At 39.9% G+C, this 24,696-nt stretch overlaps 1 protein-coding gene across 3 annotated transcripts in view; it reads right to left on the minus strand.

The window, feature by feature from the left end:
• Vps26 (vacuolar protein sorting 26) overlaps positions 1 to 24,696 on the minus strand; it is a 161,998-nt gene that overhangs the window by 27,452 nt on the left and 109,850 nt on the right. For all 3 annotated transcript variants that reach the window (XM_076212332.1, XM_076212288.1, XM_076212239.1), the window contains one exon: positions 5,338 to 5,444. In XM_076212332.1, coding sequence (XP_076068447.1) covers positions 5,338 to 5,444 — 107 coding nt within the window. The remainder of the gene's footprint in view (positions 1 to 5,337; positions 5,445 to 24,696) is intronic.

A 24,696-nucleotide genomic window follows, 5' to 3' on the forward strand; every position in this document is an offset into this window, starting at 1 on the left:
AATTACAAGACTGGTGCAAGATAAGTCTACAAGTACACCAATCTACAGTGCATGCAACCATAACCACGCAGTGCACAACCACAACCACGACTGCAACCACGCATATGCTGAATCCAAGGGACGACAAAACGAGGAAACGAGGGGTCTACAACACTACGAGCAACTACTACTACGAGTGGAATAAGGCAATCTTCAATGCGATCTTCAAGGCGATCATCTACAAGACGATCAACAAGGTCTAATGAGGGACGACCAGGCTGATGTACATAAGCAAGACTACGTGGAGGCAGTCAAGTCAAATCAACTTATTTATGGTATGAATAATACAGTCTTGCATCACGAGGTTCATACCTTGAATATTAATATTCCCAAATTTACCGGGGATTAAAACACCTTAGGAGTTAATAAGTTTCTTAATTTAATTGATACATTAATTGAGCAAAAATATAACAGATGAAAAAAGGAAAATATAAATTTTAAAAGAATATATAGATCTGAGAAAGGTAGAGCTAGGTATATCATGAATTTCCAGCAAATGGAAGATATCAACCAATATGAAGCCTATAAGAAAGCATTCATTAAACATTTTATGTCAAAGTGTGATCAGGATCCTATCAGGCCTTTGGTTAGAATGATCAAAGAAGTTAGAACAAATGAATCAGACACAGAATACTTAGCTAGATTAGATAGATGGTCAAAAGAAAAGAATTCTATCTTGAAAGATTTAGATTGAATAGAAAGATTTAGTGACAAAATGAAAGTTTCACAGGTAATAAAATTGATCACATTTGGATTGTTAACCAAAAATAGTGATGATTTAACAGCAGAAAAGCTGTACAAAAGATTTCTAGTCAAATATGAATTTAGGGGAGGTAGATTATCTTCTTCAAGGGTACAGTGAGACCAGAATCATAAATCCATATGTGATGACAGTGGGACAACAGAGGAACTCAAGAGGAGAGTTTAAGAAAACCGAATTATGACATAGACAGAAAGAAGTCCATCCAGGGATACTAGAATTATATGTTTCAATTGTAATACTTGGGGACACAAAGCACAAGACTGTTATTATGGAATTATTTGTAGAAATTGCAAATATGAGGGTCATGATGATTAATTTTGTTTGTAGTATAGAAGAGTTAGTAACTTTAGATGAGGAAATGCTAATAAGAGAACAGAGGGATGATAAGACATATGACTCATTAGCCAAGTATTTGATGAACCCAAGAGGAAATCCTCCAAAACTACCAAAGGGGTATAAGATAGACGAATTTCATTTGATTAATGGACTTTTGTATAGAAAAACAGTTGTAAGCAGGAAAGATATTTCTAGAGGTCCAGTAAATCAGTTGGTAATACCACAAACTCTTGTAAAAGAGATATTGAAGTTACTTCATGATAGTGATTGTAGCTCACATCCAGGAAAGGATAAAACTTATAGACAAGCAAACTTAAATACTTTTGGCCAGATATGAATAAAGATATATATAATTATATAGAAAATTGTTTGAAATGTGTTAAGGTGAAAGGAAATACACCAAAACCTGCTCCTATATTTACCTATCCCATTCCACAGAAACCTTGGGAAAGAGTTCACATAAATACATTGGAGTTACCTATGTCTAAGAATGGATATAATATGTATTTGTTGCCACTGATTATTTTTCAAGATTTTGTATTTTACAACCCATTCTAAATAAAAAAGCTGAAACTATTGCTTCAGTAATCTATGATCAGATAATCTGTAATTTCACTACACCTCAGATCTTACATACATACATATACCAAAGGTTTTTTCCCCCTTACACAGGGGGTCGCCAAAAAGAAAAAGGCATAGAAATCATTCCCACCCATTTCATTTCCCATATATTCCACTCCCCTCCACCCTCCTTCCTATCTTGGCACCTCCTGGATGACGGGTCATCCCTGCATCCTGTCCACTGCCCTGGGTCAGAAGCAGTGTCACAAGACAGCACATCCACAGCAAGGCCGCTTCATAAAATCGACAACACCCCCCCCCCCTCTCCTTCCCCTCATGCAGGAAAGGAGAAGACGGGGAGAAATCCCTTTGGGCTGCATCAAATTTTTTCTCATACATACTTCCTCACCCCCCATCCCCCACCCACTCCCCCTCATGCATCACAGCCTCATCTATACACAACCCTTCTCCATTCACCCCTATCTTCTGTCCTCTCCCGTCCTTCCTCTACAGACATTCCTCTCTTTTGTAAAGCCCCTTTCACTCCATCCATCCATCTCATCCTAGGACACCCCCTCATATTCACTCCTTCCACCTCCGCCTTCCACACTTTTTCTACTAATCTTAGATCTTAGTTTCAGATAATGGAACTGAATTTAATAACAGAATCTTGGACAAATTATGTAGTTTATTTAAGATAAAAGTCAATATTTTAGTGAATCATCCACAAAATAATGGAGTTGTAGAGAGGTTAAATAAGAAAATTATTACATGTCTTAGAAGTATGATAAGTCCTCATAGTATAACTTGGGATACTTGGATTCCTTGTGTTCAATGTACTCTGAACAACCAAATTAATATAGCAACAGGTGAAACACCTCATTTTATTATTTTTTGGGAAGACAAAACTCTTCCATATGAAATCTTAACTGCAGAGCAGAAACCTGAGTATAATATAGATGATTACATCTCAAATAGGATACTTTTCAAAGTATTCACCAAAGAGTTAGGGAACATATGCAGGAGTATTCACAAGAGATGAAAAAGCAACAACACAAAATAGCACATAAACTAGAATTAAAAATAGGAGATTTAGTCATGGTCAAACTACATTCACCCAATAATAAACTTTAACCAAGGTACTCAGGTCCATATAGGGCAATTGATTTTGCAGGTGGAAATGAATTTAAATTATTCCATTTAGAAAAAAGGAAGAATTGATGGGCCATTTAGATGATATGAAGAAGGTTAGGTTGCAGTTCTATGAAGATAACTGCTGTGATACCCTATGTATCAATTTCAATGAACCAGAGGAGCATAGGGAATATTTTGATAATGTTTTATGTGAATTGAATTTTAATCTTGATGTATTTTACAGATAGTACTAATTTGACCATTTGTATGTACTTGGGATGGGAGACCTAAACTACTGGAACTTGGTGCCAAGCCAGGACATGGAGACCTTGGATCTGCTGTGCTCAGACTTGGAATCTTGCAAATATTTAAAGACGATTCACATAAGTATTGATATATTATTTTGTGAAGCATTAACCCCTTCCATACGGTGCCGCACACGTAGGCGTCATGAGGAGCAAGTGGATTCGCGACGCTGCCATATCGGCGTCTTGATTATATTTATTGTAGTCGCCCCTGTGTTTTTACATTCTCCCAAATGCGTCCTGAATCCCATTCTCTGTGGTTTTCAAAATTCGCGGGTGAAAGAGAGAACGATCGATATAAGCGGCGACTATATTTTATGATGCGAATATTATTTCGTTACGTCATACGGCTGGCATTGGCTGCTGCCCGCGAGATTTAAGTCCCGTATTGAAGTGGTTAAGAGTGTTTCTTTGAAAAATGAATTAAATGTGTTAACAAAAATAATTGAAATGCAAGATGAGACACTTTACAATATTTTTCTAACTCATATTGCATATTGTTAACATCTTTGAAAAGATGATGGAACCATTCTCCATTGAAATCTAATGTTCTTAATCAAAGTAGTGAGTTTTGCAAATTTGTTTACAAATTATTTCATATTGCAAATTAATTTGGGATATGCTTTATTATTTAGACATGTATGTCATTTACCATTATTCTGCTTGAATTATTATTATGCATTTGGAGGGTTGCTTATTTCTTTGATATGCATATGTTTGATATGTTTTACTGATACCATTTTACCAGTTTACACAAGGGTAGATTAGCTTCTTATATATGATTTCCAAGTATATACTAGCAAGCCCTGTAAGAGGGTAGTAGATATCATTGGTTGGGATGACCTAGGGTAGCTGCCGAGCCCTGTAAGAGGCTGATAGATAGAGGTAGACATTTAAGTAGATAGAGGGGTAGGTGAAAAGATGTAAATTTTATGACTTGGACGTTTTGAAACAATGGCCAATAGGAAGTGCAGAGTTGCATATTATAGGAAGTGCTGAGTTGCATATTCTCGCCTGCCGTCTTATGTTTGGTAAACATAGGTTAGGATATCGATAACAGTGAGGATGTGACGAAATTTAAACATACCAACCCTGATCAGCTTGCGACAGATTGGTTGCGTAAACAGTATTGCTTGAGACAGTATAACAGCCTTTCTGATTGAAGAAAAGGGTGGAGGAGGAGAAAAATTATTGATGCATGGAGGTAAAGTCACACCCTTAAAGGGTGGCACTTATTTGTAATGTTCAAAGTTATTGGATGAATTAAATAGTGATGTCGAAGGAGACTTGGCTTGGTGGGTGTAAGAGGATCCCAGGTGGGAGTCCCTTGGTGTAGATAAAAAACCAAGTGTATTTACTTAGGAGAAAGAAGATAAGAAAAATCAATCTCATTTAATTCACCCCCTCAAGCTTTGAGTTAAGGACAAGGCATGGGGCCTACAAAAGAATGAAAATTACTAAGTGTTAGAGCCAACGGACCTTTTAGAAGGGAAGAGAGAGGGAGGGAGGAGAGAAAGAGGGTGAGATAAAGAGAGAAAGAGAGAGAGAGTGGAGAGGAGAGAGAGGCAAGAGGGAAAAAGAGGAGAGAGGGAGAGAGGAGAGAGGAAAGAGACAGGAGAGAAAGAGGAGGAGAGACAGGAAGAGAGAGACAGAGAGAAGGGGAGGGAGAAACTGACAGACAGGGAGAGAGACAAAGACAGAAAAAAATCAGATTACCTTACTTCTTTATTCATTTATTCATTCTGCAGTCATCCCTATCTTTTGCACTCTCTTCCTTGCTTGACAGACTTCCTTTTACATCCAATGCCCACTTCCCTCCATTATCCATCTCATTTTTGGTCTTTCTCTAAGGTTCACTGTATCTACTTCTGCCAGTCTTTCCTCATTCTTTGCATATGCCCAAACCTTATCCTTTTCTATATTCAACAACCTGATATACTCTCTGCTCTTGTTCTTTTAACAAACTTCTCTCCCATTAACAGTTATCCACCTCCTCCCTTTACTCTCTACCCTATTTGCCTCTTTGCATGCTTTTTTTCACTTCCTTACAAAACATCTTTTTCATTCCTTCAGAAAATTTCTGACAAACAACCACCCCAATCCACATACATTCTTCTCTTGGCCTCTAACCTTCCACTTGTGAACAAGTTCTTTAAAACTATATGTATCTCCATTTTTTTTTTTTACTAAATGCATTACCTGAACCTGTTGTTTCTCTCTTAATTATAGCAATTTCCATGTGTTTGATTTTGATCCGAACTAATAGGAAGTATATCTTGCCCACAATAACATCTTTCAGGTGGTACCTGCAAAGAAAAACAAATAATTAAAATGGGGGTCCCTTCCCAAAGTATGATTATTCTTTTCAGATTGTCTGATAATACATCTCAGAGACACCGTCCACTCTGCCATCACCATCTGGAATTATATCATACTTCACCATTGATAACCAGTGCCTTGGGGTCAATATCAGTAAAGAGGGGTCAGAGAAGTGGTAAATGAAAGATATAAGGAGGGTAATGGAAAGGAGGGATTTTTATTTTTATTTTTTGGTAATTAAATTGGTAATGTAACTTTAATCTATTACATAAAATAATTTAAATAAATAGAATTAAATATTTCAAGTGAAGTGAATGATAATTTTGTACATACATACACCAAGGCTTTTTCCCCCTTACAAGGGAGGTAGCCTAAAAACAAAGACATAAAAACCATTCTTACCCATTCCATCCCTAATACACTCCACTCCGCTCCACCCTCCCTCTTATCTTGGCACCTCCTGGATGACGGGTCATCCCTGCATCGTGTCCACTGCCCTGGGTCAGAGGCAGTGTTGCAAGACACAGCACATTCACAGCAAGGCCACTTCATTAAATCGGCGACCCCCCCCCCTCTCCATCCCCTCATGCAGAAAAGGAGAAGACAGGGCGAAATCCCTTTGGACTGCACCAAATTTTTCTCACACATAATACCTCACCCCCCATCCCCCACCCATTCCACCTCATGCATCACAAACATCTATATACAACCAATCTAAATTCACCCCTGTCTTCTGTCCTCTTCCATCCTTCCTCAACAGACATTCCCCTCTTCCCCAAAGCCCCTTTTACCCCATCCATCCATCTCATCCTAGGTTGCCGCCTCATGTTCACTCCCTCCACATCTGCCTTCCATACCTCTTTTACTAGTCTTTCTTCACTCATTTTTTCCATGTATCCAAACCATCCCAGTACTCTTTCATCCACCCTATCTCCCAACTCCCTTACCACCCCTATTCTCATCCTCACCTCTTCATTTCTCACTCTATCCAGCCTAGTAACCCCTATCATACATCTCAGACATATCATCTCAAACACATTCAAATTCCTTCTCTCTTCCTCTCTTATGTTCCATGTTTCTGCCCCATACAGGGCTGTTGGCACAATCACTCCTTCATACAATCTCCTCTTAGCATCCATTACCAAATGTCTATTCCTCATTATACTTTTTAATCCACGAAGGCATTTACTCGCCTCTCTCAATCTACATTCTACCTCCATCTCCACACCATCCTTTCCTGCCATATTCGCACCCAAGTATCTAAAACTATCCACTTCCTCCAGTCTCTCACCCTTAATGCTCACTTCCAGCCTGCTGTCACTTTCACTCCTTGTACATCTCATCAACTTACTTTTGCCCACATTTATCTTCAACTTTCTTCTTTCACACTCTCTCCTAAACTCTGTCACCAACTTCTTCAATCCCTACTCTGATCCTACTACAAGTGCAGTGTCATCTGCAAACAACAGCTTGCTCACCTCCCACTTTCCTCCATTTTCTTTAACCATCTCCAATCCCTGACCCACTACCCTTGTATTTACCTCTTGCACCACCCCATCCTTGTATAAGTTGAACAGCCAGGGCAACATAACACAACCCTGACGAAGTCCCACCTTTACCTCGAACCACTCACTCTCTCCATTTCTAATCCTGACACATGCTCTACTACTCTCATAAAAACTCTTTACTGCTTTAACAGCTCTCCTATCCTGTATATCTGCAAAACCTCCCACAGTGCCTTCCTGTCTACCCTGTCATAAGCCTTTTCCAGATCCATAAAAGCCCAAAAACATCCTTACCTTTCCTATAGCTTTCTCACATATCTGTCTTACCACAAAAATCTGATCTACGCAACCTCTACCTGTCCTAAATCCACACTGTTCCTCACCAATTACTCCCTCTGTTCCTCTCCTAATCCTCTCAATCAAGATCCCATAAGCCTTCACAAATACACTTAAGCTAATCCCTCTGAAACTACTACACTCACACTTGTCCCCTTTTCTCTTGTAAAGTGGAACTATACAGGCACTCCTCCAGTCCTCTGGCACTCTACCCTCTCTCCAACAAACATTAAATAACCTCACCAACCAGTCCACCATCACTGAACCTCCTTTTTTTTTTAGACATTCTGCATGGCATCCATCCAGACCAGGTGTCTTACCTGCTCTCATCATCTTAACGAATGCCTTTACTTAATCCTTCCTTATTTCTCCTCCATTTTCCTCACTCATCATGGTCATTTTCTTAGCACTTCCCACTGCAATTATCAATTCCCTCCCTATCCTCCTTCACATTTAGCAACTCCCTAAAATACTCTGCCCATCTTCCCCTTACTGCCTTCTCTTCCATTATCATCTCTCCATCTGCACCTTTTACCTTTTATTCTCTACTTGATTCGCCTCTTCTTCCTCTCTTAATTTCTTTCTAAAAACCTTTTTATTACTTTCAAAATTTTCTATCATACTCTTACCCCATTTCACATCTGCTTTCCTCTTTGCCTCCTTTACCTTGTGCTTTAATTCTCTTCTCTTTTCTTTGTACCTCTCATATGACTCCATTGTCCTATTTTGTAACCAATCTGTGAAAGCTTGCTTCTTCTCTTCTACAACCTTCTTTGTTTCCTCATCCCACCATTCACCACCCTTCCTTCTATTTTCTCCTGTCCTTGTTGTTCCATACACCATCTAAGCACCTCCCCATCTTTTGTCCTTTTCCTCTTTTTCCATCCTCCACTCTTAACTTACCTTCCACCAAGAAATTATCTGATATTCCCCCACTCTTTCCACTCAGTACATGCACATCCTTAACTCTTCCTATTATACTATCTACCTCTACATAGTCCATTAACGCTCTATCTACCACCCTTCCATTCACCACACTCTCCCATGTGTACTTATGCTTGGCTTTCTTCCGAAACACTGTATTTGCTATCATCAACTCTCTTTCTAGACACATCTCCACCATCAACTCTCTACTACAATTCTTTCTTGAAACTCCGCATTTCCCATCCACTCTGTCAATTGGTTCATTTCCTACCCTAGCATTTGTCTCCCAATACTACTACATTGATGTTCCTCCCTAATCCCTCTATGCACTCATTTAAATCTATCCAAAAAGCCTCCCTTTCTTCTACACTCTTCTCACTACCAGGCCCATATACACTTACAAAAACCCACATCTCCTTTCCCAGTTTCACCTTCATCCACATTAGCCTTGAAGAAACCTCCTTCCACTCCACTACACATTTACCTATCTCTTCACTTACTAGTATAGCCACTCCTTCCCTCCCTCACCCTCTCTTCACTCCTGAGAACCTCCCAACTACACTCCCAAACTCACACTCACCCTTCCCCTCTCAACTTTCACTCAAAGCCAACACATCCATCTTTCTTCTCACAAACATACTACCTATCTCTTCCCTTTTACTCTCATCTGTACCACATCCATGCACATTAAAAGACCCAAACCTTAGGGTGCTAGTTGGAAAACTCCTAGACCCTCTTATGCCTTTACTTTTTTTAGGAATGTCCCCTGTGGGGCTACAAGGAAAATGATGCCTGGTCCCAATCCCCGTCCCATTTTTCTCGCCTCTTACGATCCAAGTGGGAATACTTGGTGGCAGCATTCTTTTCCCCCACCACAGGGTAGGCAAAACAAGGAAATGAAATTCAGAGAAATGGTACAGGACAGCAACAAGGGGTTGGGGGACAGCATAACAGAGGGACAGTAGCAGTATAATAAAAGTTTCATCATTTCTCTGTGAGCAGAGTCCTCCTCTATCACAGACAAAATGAAGTGTGGCTCTGGTCCGTAGGGGCACCCCATATAGGCCCTTAAGGGGGTACGCGACACCTAGGGATAATGTTCTAAACTATTTAGATTAAAGAGCTGAAACTTCTCAGGTAAATAGGTATCCATGTTGCCTACATTTTAGGTGAAACAGAATGTATGTACACATGTACATATACCAGTAGCGACATTTAACCCCTTCCATACGGTGCCGCCTACGTAGGCGTCATGAGGAGCAAGTGGATTCGCGACGCTGCCATATCGGCGTCTTGATTATATTCATTGTAGTCGCCCGTGTTTTTACATTCTCCCAAATGTGCCCTGAATCCCATTCTCTGTGGTTTTCAAAATTCGCGGGTGAAAGAGAGAACGATCGATATAAGCGGTGACTATATTTTATGATGCGAGTATTATTACGACACGTTGTACGGCTGGCATTGGCTGCTGCCCGCGAGATTTAAGTCCTGTAGTGAAGTGGTTAAAAGTGCACAGCATCATAATACGTGGACCAATTTGTTTTATATCTTGGCTATGATTAGTCAGTAGACACACCTAGGGCCGGTCATTGAGTAATTGAACAATTTCCTTTATACTTTTGCATACAGGCATTTCAATTTTAATGTCCAGCAAAAATTGTGAAAAATGACATTTTTTTGGTCTTGTTTCCATCATTACTCCTAACTCTTTCATCTTATTCAAAATATTCGAATGACTGGCCCTAGCAGTTACAAAATGTAATATTCCCTGTAAGTTTCATCTAAATCTGATGTATTTTAGATTTTTTATGATTAAAAAAAATGTAAAAAAATATTGAACGGAGATATGGCGACTTGAAATATAAATATATCTGTAACTTGCTTATATTTTCACCAATTTGACTGATTTTTTCATGGCTTAATTCTTATTATATAATTGATAAGTACAGTAAAAATCATCAACATATTCTAATTATAAGTACTTTAATGAAAAACTAAAGTATAAGTATATCACAGTAGTGGTGACGCACAGATGACACCATCATATAATTTGCTTTTTTGCACCTTTGTCGGTTTCTTCATATGAAACCTCACTGCTGGGGGTCTTCGGGGTATCTAAATCATTGGAAAGAGGTTTATTTTAACCAGCAGTGGGTGCCTTTGGAAGTGAATCCTCTCTTACTCCACGAACCATCGATAGTAACTTTTACTTCTTTTACTTCCGGTAAAGTTGGGTCTTCCTTTTCTAATGCCGCACGTACATGTTCCCTTGATTTTTCCAAGAGTTCCTCATACTTCTTTATGCTGGTCTCTATAATATGATGGCAAAGTTTACTAAAGGTCTTGTGATGTATCATTTTCATGTTCATTGCCATGCATATTTTCTGTACTGCAACATCCCCACGGAGTAAGCCGGCCTCCACAACTCTGTTATGTACTTCATAACTTTCATTTCTACCGCCTGGTGAAGTACACCATTTGCTCTTTTCAGAGCACAACTTTCATTCTGCCTGAAATGTCTTCACCATTCCACATTCTCCTATCACTTCAACATACATCTCACTACACTGGCATCTAACAAGCAAATTTATCCACGGCAAAAAACTGCTCTTCTCCACAATCATAAATTCACGTTCATTCTTATCTCCCCTCTGTACAATCTAATAACTAATATCTAATTTTCTTGCTGTATTCGAGATGAATAAAGTACTTCATGGTGTAGAACCTGGCTACAGATGTTGAGAGAGGTAGTGAGGGCAGTGGTGGAGAGAGAGGTGGTGAGGTCTAGGCTAGTCGTCTTTGACTGTTTGCCATCTTTAACTGTTGTTTTTTTGTCATTGTAGATGTTCTTTTTGCTCCCCATGATGACTGTACTAATGAGTAATATGTACTAGCTAAGGTAATATATTGCCAGGAGAGCTCATGAGACATGCATACTTTTTCTTTCAAAGCTAGTAGGTAACTGATGTCCAGCTGAGCTCAAAGTTGGCAAGAGCTATCCCTCCACCTTCCTCTCTTCCCCTCCACCCTCATACTGGCCGTTGAAGCATTGGGCGAGCATAAATTCAATTGAATTTCAACGTTATTCGATGCGCCTGAAGGTCCTAAGTGGCACGCCTCCCTCTAGTGTGGGTTGCGCCTTTAACTCCGTCCATTTAAACCCCGCCCAAGACATTCAAATTGCGCGCGGCTGGAAAATTATTTGTCGGGGTTTATTTCTAAATGGTACACAAACATTTTGAACACAGTTTTGAAAAATGCTATATCTTGACCAAATTCAACCCCCCCCCAGGTGTCGCTTACCCCCTTAAGTATCAACTGCATGCTACTTTGCCATAATAACATACAACCAATACTCACCAGTTCCAAAGAGAAATTTCACTGGAACACCAAAGGGGACAAGAAGTGTACCAATAGTGTAAGAAAACACGAGTACAGGGGTCCCTCAAATAACGCGGATTCGAATAACACGGATTCAATCATACGCAGATTTTATTTCAAAACCATCTCAAATGTAGAGAACCGTTTTAAAATTTGCGCCGAGTCGGGCACGCATACGCACACACGCGGCAACATCGCAAACAATTTTACCGACCTAACCTGTTGAAGTGTAATGTTTCTTTCGTTTGGAACACAACTAACAAGTCTGATAATGACTGCACTTGTCGTGTCTTAATTTCTCTTATGAGGTTCTTGTTACTGGCGGTGGTGGTTTGGGAGATCAAAAACAGACATATACAAGCTTACACACGTGTAGACACGCACACGTAGACACGTGTTAGACAACCAGTGTATGTTGTGAATGCACATGCGTGTACACACAAATACGAACACAGACACACGCACGTACATGCTTACTTGTACATGTTAACAGACGCATAAACGCACGCACGCACACACACACACACCACACACACACAATGTGTATACCCCACATACACACACATGTATATACACATATGCATATACGCCACATACACATGTATATACGCAAACACATACATATGCCACAAACGTACACCACATACATGCACACACACACACACACACACACGCACACACACACGTACACATACACATACATACAGTTCTCGGTATTTAATATGGAAAGTCAGCATATGCGGATTTGGTCATACGTGGTAATTTCAGGAACCTAACCCCCGCGTTATTTGAGGGACTCCTGTATTGGAAAAGTGTTAACAGGTTTAGAAACTAATGAAGAGGTTAGGTTTCTACTTAAGATTTCTTGGTACATGAAATAGAAAAAGAGAGGGAACCGTTTTTGGAATGAGTGTCGGCACAGAGCTGTTGTGTGGTTGTGCTACGAGTCCAGTGAACTTGTCAGTATGAATTCTGGGGACCAACTGTTAATGAGGGGTGACTTTGCTACACTAACCAATTTGGACGCTTTGATATGTGGTTCAAAGTGTCCTCAATAACTAACAAAAATTTATTAAATTATTAATTATTAAATAATTGAAAGGGGAGAATAGGTGAAGAAAGAGGAAAAGAGCAGAAGGTAGGGAGGTACTTAGAGTGAACCGCTTAGATGAGAAAGAAATGGAGGAGTATAAGAAGAAGCTGAGAGCGGAGTGGGAGGGAGTGAAAGATAGAGTAGAACTAGTAGTGAAGGTGGAATGGGGATGGTTCAAGGAGAGAGTCATAAGGTGTGAAAAGATGGTATGTGGAACAAGGAGGATGGGAAGAAATAGAAAGAAGGGTAGCGAGTGGTGAAATGAGGAAGCAAAGAAGTGTGTAGAAGAGAAGCAGGCTTTCATAGATTGGTTACAAATTAGGCTGAGGGAATCATATGAGAGGTACAAAGTAAAGAGAAGTAAATCATAAGATAAAGGAGGCAAAGAGGAGAGCAGATGTGAAATGGGGTAAGAGTATGACAGAAAATTTTGAAAGTAATAAAAAAAAAATTTGGAAAGAAATTAAAAGAGGAAAAGGAGGCAAATGAAGTAGAGAAGAAAAGGTGAGAGGTGCAGATGTAGAGATGATAACTGAAGAGAAGGCAGTGAGAGGAAGGTGGGCAGAGTATTTTTGTGAGTTGCTAAATGTGAAGGCGGATAAGGAGGGAAAAGTAGTTGCAGTGGGAAGCACTAAGAAAATGACCATGATGAGTGAGGAAAATGGAGGAGAAATAAGGAAATATGAAATGAAGGTAGCTGTTAAGATGATGAGAGCAGGTAAAGCACCTGGGTTGGATGGATGCCATGCAGAATGTCTCAAGAAAGGAGGTACAGTTATGGTGGACTGGCTAGTGAGGTTATTTAATGTTTGTTTAAGAGAGGGTAGAGTGCCAGAGGACTGGAGGAGTACCTGTATAGTTCCACTTTACAAGGGAAAGGGGGACAAGTGTGAGTGTAGTAGTTTCAGAGGAATCAGCTTGTTAAGTGCAGTTGGGAAGGCTTATGGGAGGGTCCTCATTGAGCGGATTAGGAGAGGAACCGAGGGAGTAATTGGGGAGGAAAAGTGTGAGTTTAGGACAGGTAGGGGTTGTGTAGATCAGATTTTTGTGGTAAGACAGATATGTGAGAAACCTATAGGAAAAGGTAAGAATGTTTTTTGGGCTTTTATACATACATATACCAAAGGCTTTCCCCCCCTATAATTGGGGGGGGGGGGGTTAGCCAAAATGAAAAAGGCATAGAAACCACTCCCACCCATTCCATTCCCTACATATTCCACTCCCCTCCACCCTCCTTCCTCCCTCATATCTTGGCACCTCCTGGATGACGGGTCATCCCTGCACCCTGTCCACTGCCCTTGGTCAGAAGCAGTGTTGCAAGACACAGCACATCCACAGCAAGGGCGCTTCATTGATTCCATGACCCCCCCTTTCCATCCCCTCGTGCAGAAAAGGAGAAGACAGGGAGAAATCCCTTTGGGCTGTGTCAAATTTCTCATACATTCCTCACCCCTCATCCCCTACCCACTCACCCTCATGCATCACAGCATTATCTATACATAACCCTTCTCCATTCACCCCTATCTTCTGTCCTCTCCCATCCCTCCTCAACAGACATTCCTCTCTTTTGTTATGCCCCTTTTACCCCATCCATCCATCTCATCCTAGGACATCCCCTCATATTTACTCATTCCACCTCTGCCTTCCACACCTCTTTTACTAATCTTTCTTCACTCATTCTTTCCATGTGTCCAAACCATCCTAATACTCTTTCATCAAACCTATCTCCCAACTCCCTTTCTACCCCTCTTCTCATCCTCACCTCCTCATTTCTCACTCTATCTAGCCCAGTAACCCCTATCATACTTCTCAGACATATCATCTCAAACACATTCAAACTCCTTCTCTCTTCCTCTCTTATGTTCCATGTTTCTTCCCCATACAGTGCTGTTGGTACAATCATTCCTTCATATAACCTCCTCATTCCCAGACATCTATTTCTCATTACACTTTTTAATCCACCAAGGTATTTACTCGCTTCTCTCAATCTACATTTTACCTCCACCCTCACTCCTCCCTTTCCTGCCACATTCGCACCCAAGTATCTAAAACTATCCACTTCCTCCAGTCTCTCTCCCTTAATGCTCACTTCCAGCCTGCTGTCACTCTCTCCCCTTGTACATCTCATCACCTTACTTTTACCCACATTTATCTTCAGCTTCCTTCTTTCATACACCATATCAAACTCTGCCACTAACTTCCTCAATCCCTCCTCTGATCCTGCTACAAGTGCAGTGTTGTCAGCAAACAACGACTGGCTTATTTTCCACTTTTCTCCATTTTCTTTAACCATCTCCAATCCCCTACCCACTATCCTTGCATTCACCTCTTGCACCACCCTATCCATGTATTGATTGAACATCCAGGGCAACATAACACATCCCTGATGAAGTCCCACCATTACCTCAAACCATTCACTCTCTCCATTTCTAATCCAAACACAAGCTCTACTACTCTCGTAAAAACTCCTGACTGCTCTTAATAGCTTTCCTCCTATCCCATATATCTGCATTACCTCCCACAGTGCCCTCCTGTCTACCCTGTCATCTTTTCCAAATCCATAAAAGCCCAAAAAACATCCTTACCTTTTCCTATAGCTTTCTCACATATCTGTCTTACCACTAAAATCTGATCTACACAACCCCTACCTGTCCTAAAACCACACTGTTCCTCGCCAATTACTCCCTCTGTTCCTCTCCTAATCCTCTCAATCAAGACCCTTCCATAAGCCTTCCCAACTACACTCAACAAGCTGATCCCTCTGAAACTACTACACTTACACTTGTCCCCCTTTACCCTGAAAAGTGGAATGATACAGGCACTCCTCCAGTCCTCTGGCACTCTACCCTCTCTTAAACAAACATTAAATAACCTCACCAGCCAGTCCACCATAACTGTACCTCCTTTCTTCAGACATTCTGTATGGCATCCATCCTACCCAGGTGCCTTACCTGCTCTCATCAACTTAACAGCTGCTTTAACTTCATCTTTCCCTATTTCTCCTCCATTTTCCTCACTCATCATTCTCATTTTCTTAGCGTTTCCCACTGCAACTACCTTTCCCTCCCTATCCTCCTTCACATTTAGCAACTCCCTAAAATACTCTGCCCACCTTCCTCTTACTGCCTTCTTTTCTATTATCATCTCTCCATCTGCACCTTTTACTTTTTCTTCTCTACTTGATTCACCTCCTTTTTCTCTTTTAATTTCTTTTCAAAACATATTTTTATTACTTTCAAATTTTTCTGTCATACTCTTACCCCATTTCACATCTACTCTCCTGTTTGCTTCCTTTATCTTATGCTTAACTTCCTTTCTCTTTACTTTGTACCTCTCATATGATTCCCTCAGCCTAATTTGTAGTCAATCTATGAAAGCCTGCTTCTTCTCTTCTACACCCTTCTTTGCTTCCTCATACAAACCACTCGCTACCCTTCCTTCTATTTCCTCCCACCCTCCTTGTTCCACACACCACCCTTGCACACCATAGGACTCCCTCCTTGAACCATCCCTATTCCTCCTCCACTCCTAGTTCTACTCTTTCACTACCTCCCACTCCTCTCTCAACTTCTTCTTATACTCATTCTCCTTTTCTTTCTCATTTATGCAGTTCACTCTAAGTACCTCCCTACCTTCTGCCCTTTTCCTCATTCTCCACCTATTCTCCACTCTCAATTTACCTTCCACCAGAAAATTATCTGATATCCCCACTCTCCCCCCTTAGGACATGATCCCCCAGTCTCCCCCCCTTAGGACATGTACATGTACTCTTCCTACCATACTCCTGGTCACCACTATATAGACCATTGATGCTCTATCTGCCACCCTTCCATCCACCACCCTCTCGCATGTGTACTTATGTTTGACTGTCCTCCTAAACACTGTATTTGCTATCAACTCTCTTTCAAGACACATCTACACCATCAATTCTCCACTATGATTTTTACCTGGAACTCCATACTTCCCAATCACTCCATCTATTGGTTTGTTTCCTACACTAGCATTAAGGTCTTCCAATAAAACTACACTGACATTTCTCCCTAATCCCTCTATGCACTCATTCAAATGTACCCAAAAAGGCTCCCTTTTCTCTACGCTCTTCTCACTACCCGGCCCATATGCACTTACAAAAACCCACACCGATCATGTTCGCTGTATACGTTAATGACATGAATGAAGGCGTGGAGTGCTATATAAATTTTTTTGCAGATGATGCAAAATTACTTAAGAAGGTAAAAACGGAAGAGGACTGCAACTCATTGCAACAAGATCTGGACACAATATGGAATTGGACTAAAAAATGGGAAGTAAAATTCAATATTAAGAAATGCAGCATAATGGAATTTGGAAAGAGTAAAAATAGAATATCAAAAGATTACAGAATTGGGGAAGAAAAAATAAATAAAACAAACTATGAAAAAGATCTTGGAGTGATGATTGGAAAGGACATGAAACCAGATAAGCATATAAACAAGATGTTCGGAGAAACCTACAACTTATTGAGAGCAATCAAAGTGGCATTTACCTATATGGACGAAGAAATGATAAGGAAAATACTTACTACACTAATAAGACCAAAACTTGAGTATGCAGCATCACTTTGGACACCCAGTACCAAAAAGAATATTAAGAAACTAGAAAGATTACAAAGAGCGACAACAAAACTAGCACCGACACTCGCCGAACTAACATATGAGCAAAGACTATCCAAATTGAACCTACCAACTCTGGAACAAAGAGAAAGAGAAGATTTGCTAACTATCTACAGAATAATGAAAGGAATGGAAGTTTTAGACAGGAACGACCTATTAATGTGGGACAACGGTAAAACAAGAGGACACGGAAAAAAATTGAAAAAGGATAGTTATAGAAAAAACTTGAAAAGGAACAGTTTCCCACACAGAGCGATAAATACATGGAACAAATTAGACAACAAAACAGTATGTGCTAACACTATACAAGATTTTAAGATAAAACTTGATGCGGAGAGATACAAAGACGGGTCACCATGAGCATAGCTCCCCTCCCGTATATTACAACTAGGTAAATACATCTCCCTTCCCAGCTTCACCTTCATCCACAATAGCCTTGAAGAAACCTTCCACTCCACTACATGCTTACCTATCTCTTCACTTACTAGAATAGCCACCCCTTCTCTCCCTCGTCCCCTCTTCACTCCTGAGTACATCGCAACTACACTCCCAAACTCACACTCGCCCTTCCCTTTCATTTTAGTTTCATTCAAAAGCCAGCACATCCATCTTTCTTCTCACAAACATACTGCCTATCTCTTCCCTTTTACTCTCATCTGTACTACATCCACGCACATTATAAGACCCAAACCTTAGGGTACTGGTTGGGAAACTCCCAGACCCTCTTATGCCTCTACTTTTTTTAGGAATATCCCCTTTGGGGCTACTGGTAGTAGGACTCCTAATCCCATCCCCCATCCCATTTTTTGTCACCTTTTATGACTCAAGTGGAAAGACTTGGCGGTAGCATTTTTTCCCCACACCACAGGGTAGGCAAAAAAAAGGAAATGAATATTCAGAGAAATGGTACAGGACAGTAACAAGGGGTTGGGGGACAGCATAACGGAGGGACAGTCTTAGTATAAAAGTGTTATCATTTCTCTATGAACAGAGTATTCCTCCATCACAGACAAAATGATGTGTGGCTCTGGTCCGTAGGGGCGCCCCATATAGACCCTAAAGTATCAACTGCATGCTACTTTGCCACAATAACATGCAGCCAATACCCCAGACAGGGATCAACTGCATGCTACTTTGCCACAATAACATGCAGCCAATACCCCAGACAGGCTTTTATGGATCTGGAAAAGGCTTATGAAAGGTTGGACAGGAAGGCATTGTGGAAGGTATTGCAGATATACAGGATAGGAGCAAAGCTCTTAAAGCAGTAAAGAGTTTTTATGTGAGTAGTAGAGCATGTGTCAGGATTAGAAATGGAGAGAATGAGTGGTTTGAGGTAAAGGTGGGTATTTTGTCTGGGATGTGTTATGTTACCCTGGCTGTTCAATTTATACATGGATGGGGTGGTGCAAGAGGTGAATGCAAGGGTACTGGGTCAGGGATTGGAGATGGTTAAAGAAAATGGAGAAAAGTGGGAGAGAAGCCAGTTGTTGTTTGCTGACAACACTGTGCTTGTAGCAGGATCAGTGGAGGTATTAAGGAGGTTAGCGACAGAGTTTGGGAGAGTGTGTGAAAGGAAGTTGAAGATAAATGTATGTAAAAGTAAGGTGATGAGATGTACAATTGATTGATTGATTAAAGGATATCTGGCATTGTAACTGACGAGGTTACAGATGCCAAATTGTTAAATTCTTAGATTCAACTTTGGGTATAGATAATAATAAGTGATTTAGTATGTGTAGATGAAGGTAAATATTAATAAATCTTTATTCAGTATCAGGTATTAGTTATCAAATAGTGTAATGGTTATATATATATATATATATATATGGTGTTAAATTATGTTAAGATCTGAATAGAGTTAAAAGCTATTTGGTTTTGATTATTATTGCTATTACACATTTTAGGACCAACCAGTCCAAAGAGTTTATCCAGCCCCTTATAGTGTTGGTCTGGAAAAATTTGAGAAGATTGAGTAAATATATACATATGTAGGAGTATATCTAATGAAATGAGAGTGGTAGGATTATGAGATGTACAAGGGGAGAAAGTGGCAGCAGGCTGGAAGTGAGTAAAGGGAGAGAGACTGGAGGAAGTGGATAGTTTTAGATACTTAGGTGTGAATGTGGCAGGAAAGGGAGGAGTGGGTTTTGAGGTAGACTGAAAGAGGCGAGTAAATGCCTTGGGGGATTAAAAAGTGTAATGAGAAATAGACATCTGGGAATGTATGCTAAGAGGAGATTGTATTTACCTAGTTGTATTATACGGGAAGGGAGCTATGCTCGTGGTGACCTGTCTTTATATCTCAGCATCAAGTTTTTTCTTAAAATCTTGAATAGTGTTTGCACACACTGTTTCTTTGTCTAATTTGTTCCAAGTATCTATCACTCTGTGTGGGAAGCTATTTTTTTTTTTTTTCAGATCTCTTCTGTAATTATCTTCTTTTAGTTTCTTTTTGTGTCCTCTTGTTTTTCCATTGTCCCATATCAATAAATCATTCTTATCTAAGATTTCCATTTCCTTCATAATTCTATAGATAGTTAGTAGGTCTCCTCTTTGCCTTCTTTGTTCCAGAATTGGTAATCCTAATTTGGACAGTCTTTGTTCATATGTCATTTTGGAAAGAGTTGGTGCCAGTTTTGTTGTTGCTCTTTGTATTCTTTCTAAATTTTTTTATATTCTTTTTGGTACTGGGTGTCCATAGTGTTGCTGTGAACTCGAGTTTTGGTCTTATTAGTGTTTTTTTTTTTTTTTTTTTTTTTTTTTTTTTTTTTTTTTTTTATCATTTCCTCATCCAAATAGGCAAATGCCACTTTTATTGACCTCAATAAATTGTAGGTTTCTTAAACTATTTTATTAATATGTTTGTCCTGTGTCATGTCTTTGTTGATCATCACTCCAAGGTCTTTTTCTGAGTTTATTTTTTTTACCTTTTCTTCACCAATTTTATAATCTCTCGATATTCTGTTTTTATTTTTTCCAAACTCCATTATACATTTCTTGATATTGAATTTCACTTCTCACTTTTGAGTCCATTTCCAGATCTTGTCCAAGTCTTGTTGTAATGAGTTGCAATCCTCCTCAGTTTTTATTTTCTTTAGTATTTTTGCGTTGTCTGCAAAGAAATTCATATAACACTCCACTCCTTCATCCATGTCATTGATGTATATGGCAAACATGATCGGGGCCAGTACTGATCCCTGCAGGTCACCACTTAACATTTCTTCCCAATTTGAGAATTTATCTCTAATTACTACTCTCATTTTCCTCCAGGCAGGAGGTCTTTCATCCATTCCAATAATTTTCCTCTGATGCCACCTATTGACTCTATTTTCCTTATTGGTTTCTTGTGTGGTACCATATCAAATGCCTTTTGTAGGTCCAGAAAGGCACAGTCTGCCCAATCATCTCTCTCTTGCATTATATCTATTAATCTCGAGTAGAAGCAGATCAAGTTTTTTGTACATGATCTTCCTTGTCTGAATAGTTTCTTTTCGTGTCCTCTCGTTTTACTGTTGTCCCATACTAACAAGTCATTCCTATCTAAAACTTCCATTCCTTTTATGATTCTGTAGTCAGCAGGTCACCTCTTTCTCTTCTCTGTTCCAAGGTTGGCAGTTCTAATTTGGACAGTCTTTGCTCATATGTTAGTTTGGAAAGAGTTGGTGCTAGTTTGGTTGTTGCTCTTTGTAACCTTTCTAGTTTCTTAATGTTCTTTTTGGTAAAGGGTGTCCAGAGTGCTGCTGCATACTCGAGTTTTGGTCTTATTAGTGTAGTTAGGATTTTCTTTATCATTTCTTCGTCCAAATAGGCAAACGCCACTTTGATTGATCTCAATAAATTGTAGGTTTCTCATGATATTTTGTTAATATGCTTATCTGGTGTCATGTCCTTGCCAATCATCACTCCAAGATCTCTCTCCGAGTTTACTTTTTTCACCTTTTCTTCACCATTTTTGTAATCCTTTGATATTCTGTTTTTACTCTTTCCAAACTCCATTATACTACATTTCTTTATATTTAATTTTATTTCCCACTTTTGAGTCCAATTCCAGATCTTGTCCAAATCTTGTTGCAATGAGTTGCAGTCTTCCTCCTTTCTTATCTTCTTTAGTATCTTTGCATCATCTGCAAAGAAATTCATATAACACTCTACACCTTCATCCATGTCATTGATGTATATGGCAAACATGATTGGAGCCAGTACTGATCCCTGCGGGACACCGCTTTTCACCTCTTCTCAGCTTGAGAATTTTTCTGATTACAACTCTCATTTTCCTCCCAATTAGGAAGTCTTTCATCCATTTCAATAATTTTCCTCCAATGCCACCTTTTGACTCTATCTTCTTTATAAGTTTTTTATGTGGTACCTTGTCGAATGCCTTTTGTAGGTCGAGAAAGGCACAGTCTGCCCACCCATCTCTTTCTTGTATTATGTCTATTAATCTTGAGTAGAAGCAGATCAAATTTGTTGTACATGATCTCCCTTGTCTGAATCCAAATTAATTTGGATTTAGTATAGTTTTTTCTTCCAGGTACTTTACCCATCTATTTTTGGCAATTCTTTCACAAATTTTTGCTATTGTGCTTGTCAGTGATACCGGTCTGTATTAGATGGGTCTTCTTTATTACCTCCCTTATAAATTGGTACAATGTTTGCCTTTTTCCAGTCCAGTGGCACTTTTCCTTCTTTAACCACTTCACTACGGGACTTAAATCTCACGGGCAGCAGCCAATGCCAGCCGTACGACGTGTCGTAATAATACTCGCATCATAAAATACAGTCACGGTTTATATCGATCATTCTCTCTTTCACCCGTGAATTTTGAAAACCACAGAGAATGGGATTTAGAGCAGATTAGGGAGAATGTAAAAATACAGGGGCGACTACAATAAATATAATCAAGACGCCGATATGGCAGCGTTGTGAATCCACTTGCTCCTCATGACGCCTATGTGTGCGGCACCGTATGGAAGGGGTTAAGTGATACTTTAATTATAATGTATATTTTGTCAGTTAATTCTTCCATACATTCTCTCAGTATCCAGTTTGCAATTCTGTCTAGGCAATGTGATTTTCTAACATCAAGGGTTTTAATTTGGTCACTGATTTCCTTTTGTGTTACGATTATTTCTTTCATTGCGGGGTATGATTCTCTCTCGATTTCTTCACAGTCGGGTGAACCTTCTAATGATTTGAAGTGGTTGTTCATAATTTCCACCATTTCTAGTTCCTCTATATATTCATTTTTGCCCTGGCGCAGTTTTTCTATTTCTTGTTTGTTTTTTAGTTTTCCATTTACATACTTGTAAAATAGTTTGGGTTCTTCCTTGCACTTATTTATTATCCTTTTTTCGTAGTTTCTCTTTTCATCTCTGCGTACTTTTACATATTCATTTCTCAGTATGATGTATGTTTGCCATTTGTTTGGTTTCTTGTCTCTTCCATTTTTCCAAGCTTTGTCTCTTTTGTCCTTAACTTCACTACAACTTTTGTTGTACCAGCTTTTTATGTATGTTCTATTTTTTTTTTGTGGTACATATTCATTCACTCCTTCATTATAAATTTCTTTTAGTATGTTCCCTGTGGTGGGGGAAAAGAATACTGCTACCAAGTCTTTCCACTTGGATCGTAAGAGGCGAGAAGAAAGGGATAGGGATTGGACTAGGCATCCTTCTCCTTGTAGCCCCACAGGGCACATTCCTAAAAAAACAAAGGCATAAGAGGGTCTAGGAGTTTTCCGACCAGCACCCTAAGGTTTGGGTCTTTTAATGTGTGTGGATGTGGTACAGATGAGAGTAAAAGGGAAGAGATAGGTAGTATGTTTTTGAGAAGAAAGATGGATGTGTTGGCTTTGAGTGAAACTAAGTTGAAAGGGAAGGGCGAGTGTAAGTTTGGGAGTGTAAGTGGGAGGTTATCAGGAGTGAAGAGAGGGCGAGGGAGGGAAGGGGTGGCTATATTAGTAAGCGAAGAGATAGGTAAACGTGTAGTGGAGTGGAAGGAGGTTTCCTCAAGGATAATGTGGATGAAGGTGAAACTGGGAAAGATGTGGGTTTTTGTAAGTGCATATGGGCCTGGTAGTGAGAAGAGTGTAGAAGAAAGGGAGGTTTTTTGGATAGATTTAAATGAGTGCATAGAGAATTTAGGGATAAATGTCAATGTAATAGTACTGGGAGACCTTAATGCTAGGGTAGGAAAGGATCCAATTGATGGAGTGGTTGGGAAATGTGGAGTTCCAAGAAAGAATCGTAGTGGAGAGTTGATGGTGGAAAAGTGTCTAGAAAGAGAGTTGATGATAGCAAATACAGTGTTTTGGAAGAAAATCAAGCATAAGTACACATGGGAGAGGGTGGTGGATGGAAGGGTGGTAGATAGAGCGTTAATGGATTATGTAGTGGTAAATAGGATTATGATAGGAAGAGTTAAGGATGTGCATGTGCTAAGGGGAGAGGGTGGGGGAATATCAGATCATTTTTTGGTGGAAGGTAAGTTGAGAGTGGAGGATAGATGGAGAAAGAGGAAAGGGACAAAAGGTAGGGAGGTGCTTAGAGTGAATTCTTTAAATGAAAAGGAGAAGGAGTACAAGAAGAAGCTGAAGGAGGAGTGGGAGGGAGTGAAGGATAGAGTAGAGATTGGTGTGGAGGAGGAATGGGGATGGTTCAAGGAGTCACAAAGTGTGCAAAGATGGTGTGGGGAACAAGAAGGACAGGAGGAAATAGAAGGAAGGGTAGTGAATGGTGGGATGAGGAAACAAAGAAGGTTGTAGAAGAGAGGAAGCGAGCTTTCTCAGATTGGTTACAAAATAGGACGAGGGAGTCATATGAGAGTTACAAAGAAAAGAGAAGTAAAGCAAAAGGTAAAGGAGGCAAAGACGAGGGCAGATGTGAAATGGGGTAAGAGTATGACAGAAAATTTTGAAAGTAATAAAAAGATGATTTGGAAAGAAATTAAGAGAGGAAGAGGAGGCGAATCAAGTAGAGAAGAAAAGGTAAAAGGTGCAGATGGAGAGATGATATTGGAAGAGAGGGCAGTAAGGGGAAGATGGGCAAAGTATTTTAGGGAGTTGCTAAATGTGAAGGAGGATAGGGAGGGAAAGATAGCTGCAGTGGAAAATGCCAAGAAAATGACCATGATGAGTGAGGAAAATGGAGGAGAAATAAGGAAGGATGAAGTGAAGGCAGTTGTTAAGATGATGAAAGCAGGTAAGGCACCTGGTCTGGATGGATTCCATACAGAATGTCTAAAAAAAGGAGGTACAGTGATGGTGGACTGGCTGGTGAGGTTATTTAATGTTTGCTGGAGAGAGGGTAGAGTGCCAGAGGACTGGAGGAGTGCCTGTATAGTTCCA

This window comes from Oratosquilla oratoria, chromosome 1 (assembly GCF_046742065.1).
Source record: "Oratosquilla oratoria isolate Oo_2021 chromosome 1, ASM4674206v1, whole genome shotgun sequence".
Lineage (NCBI taxonomy): Eukaryota > Metazoa > Arthropoda > Malacostraca > Stomatopoda > Squillidae > Oratosquilla > Oratosquilla oratoria.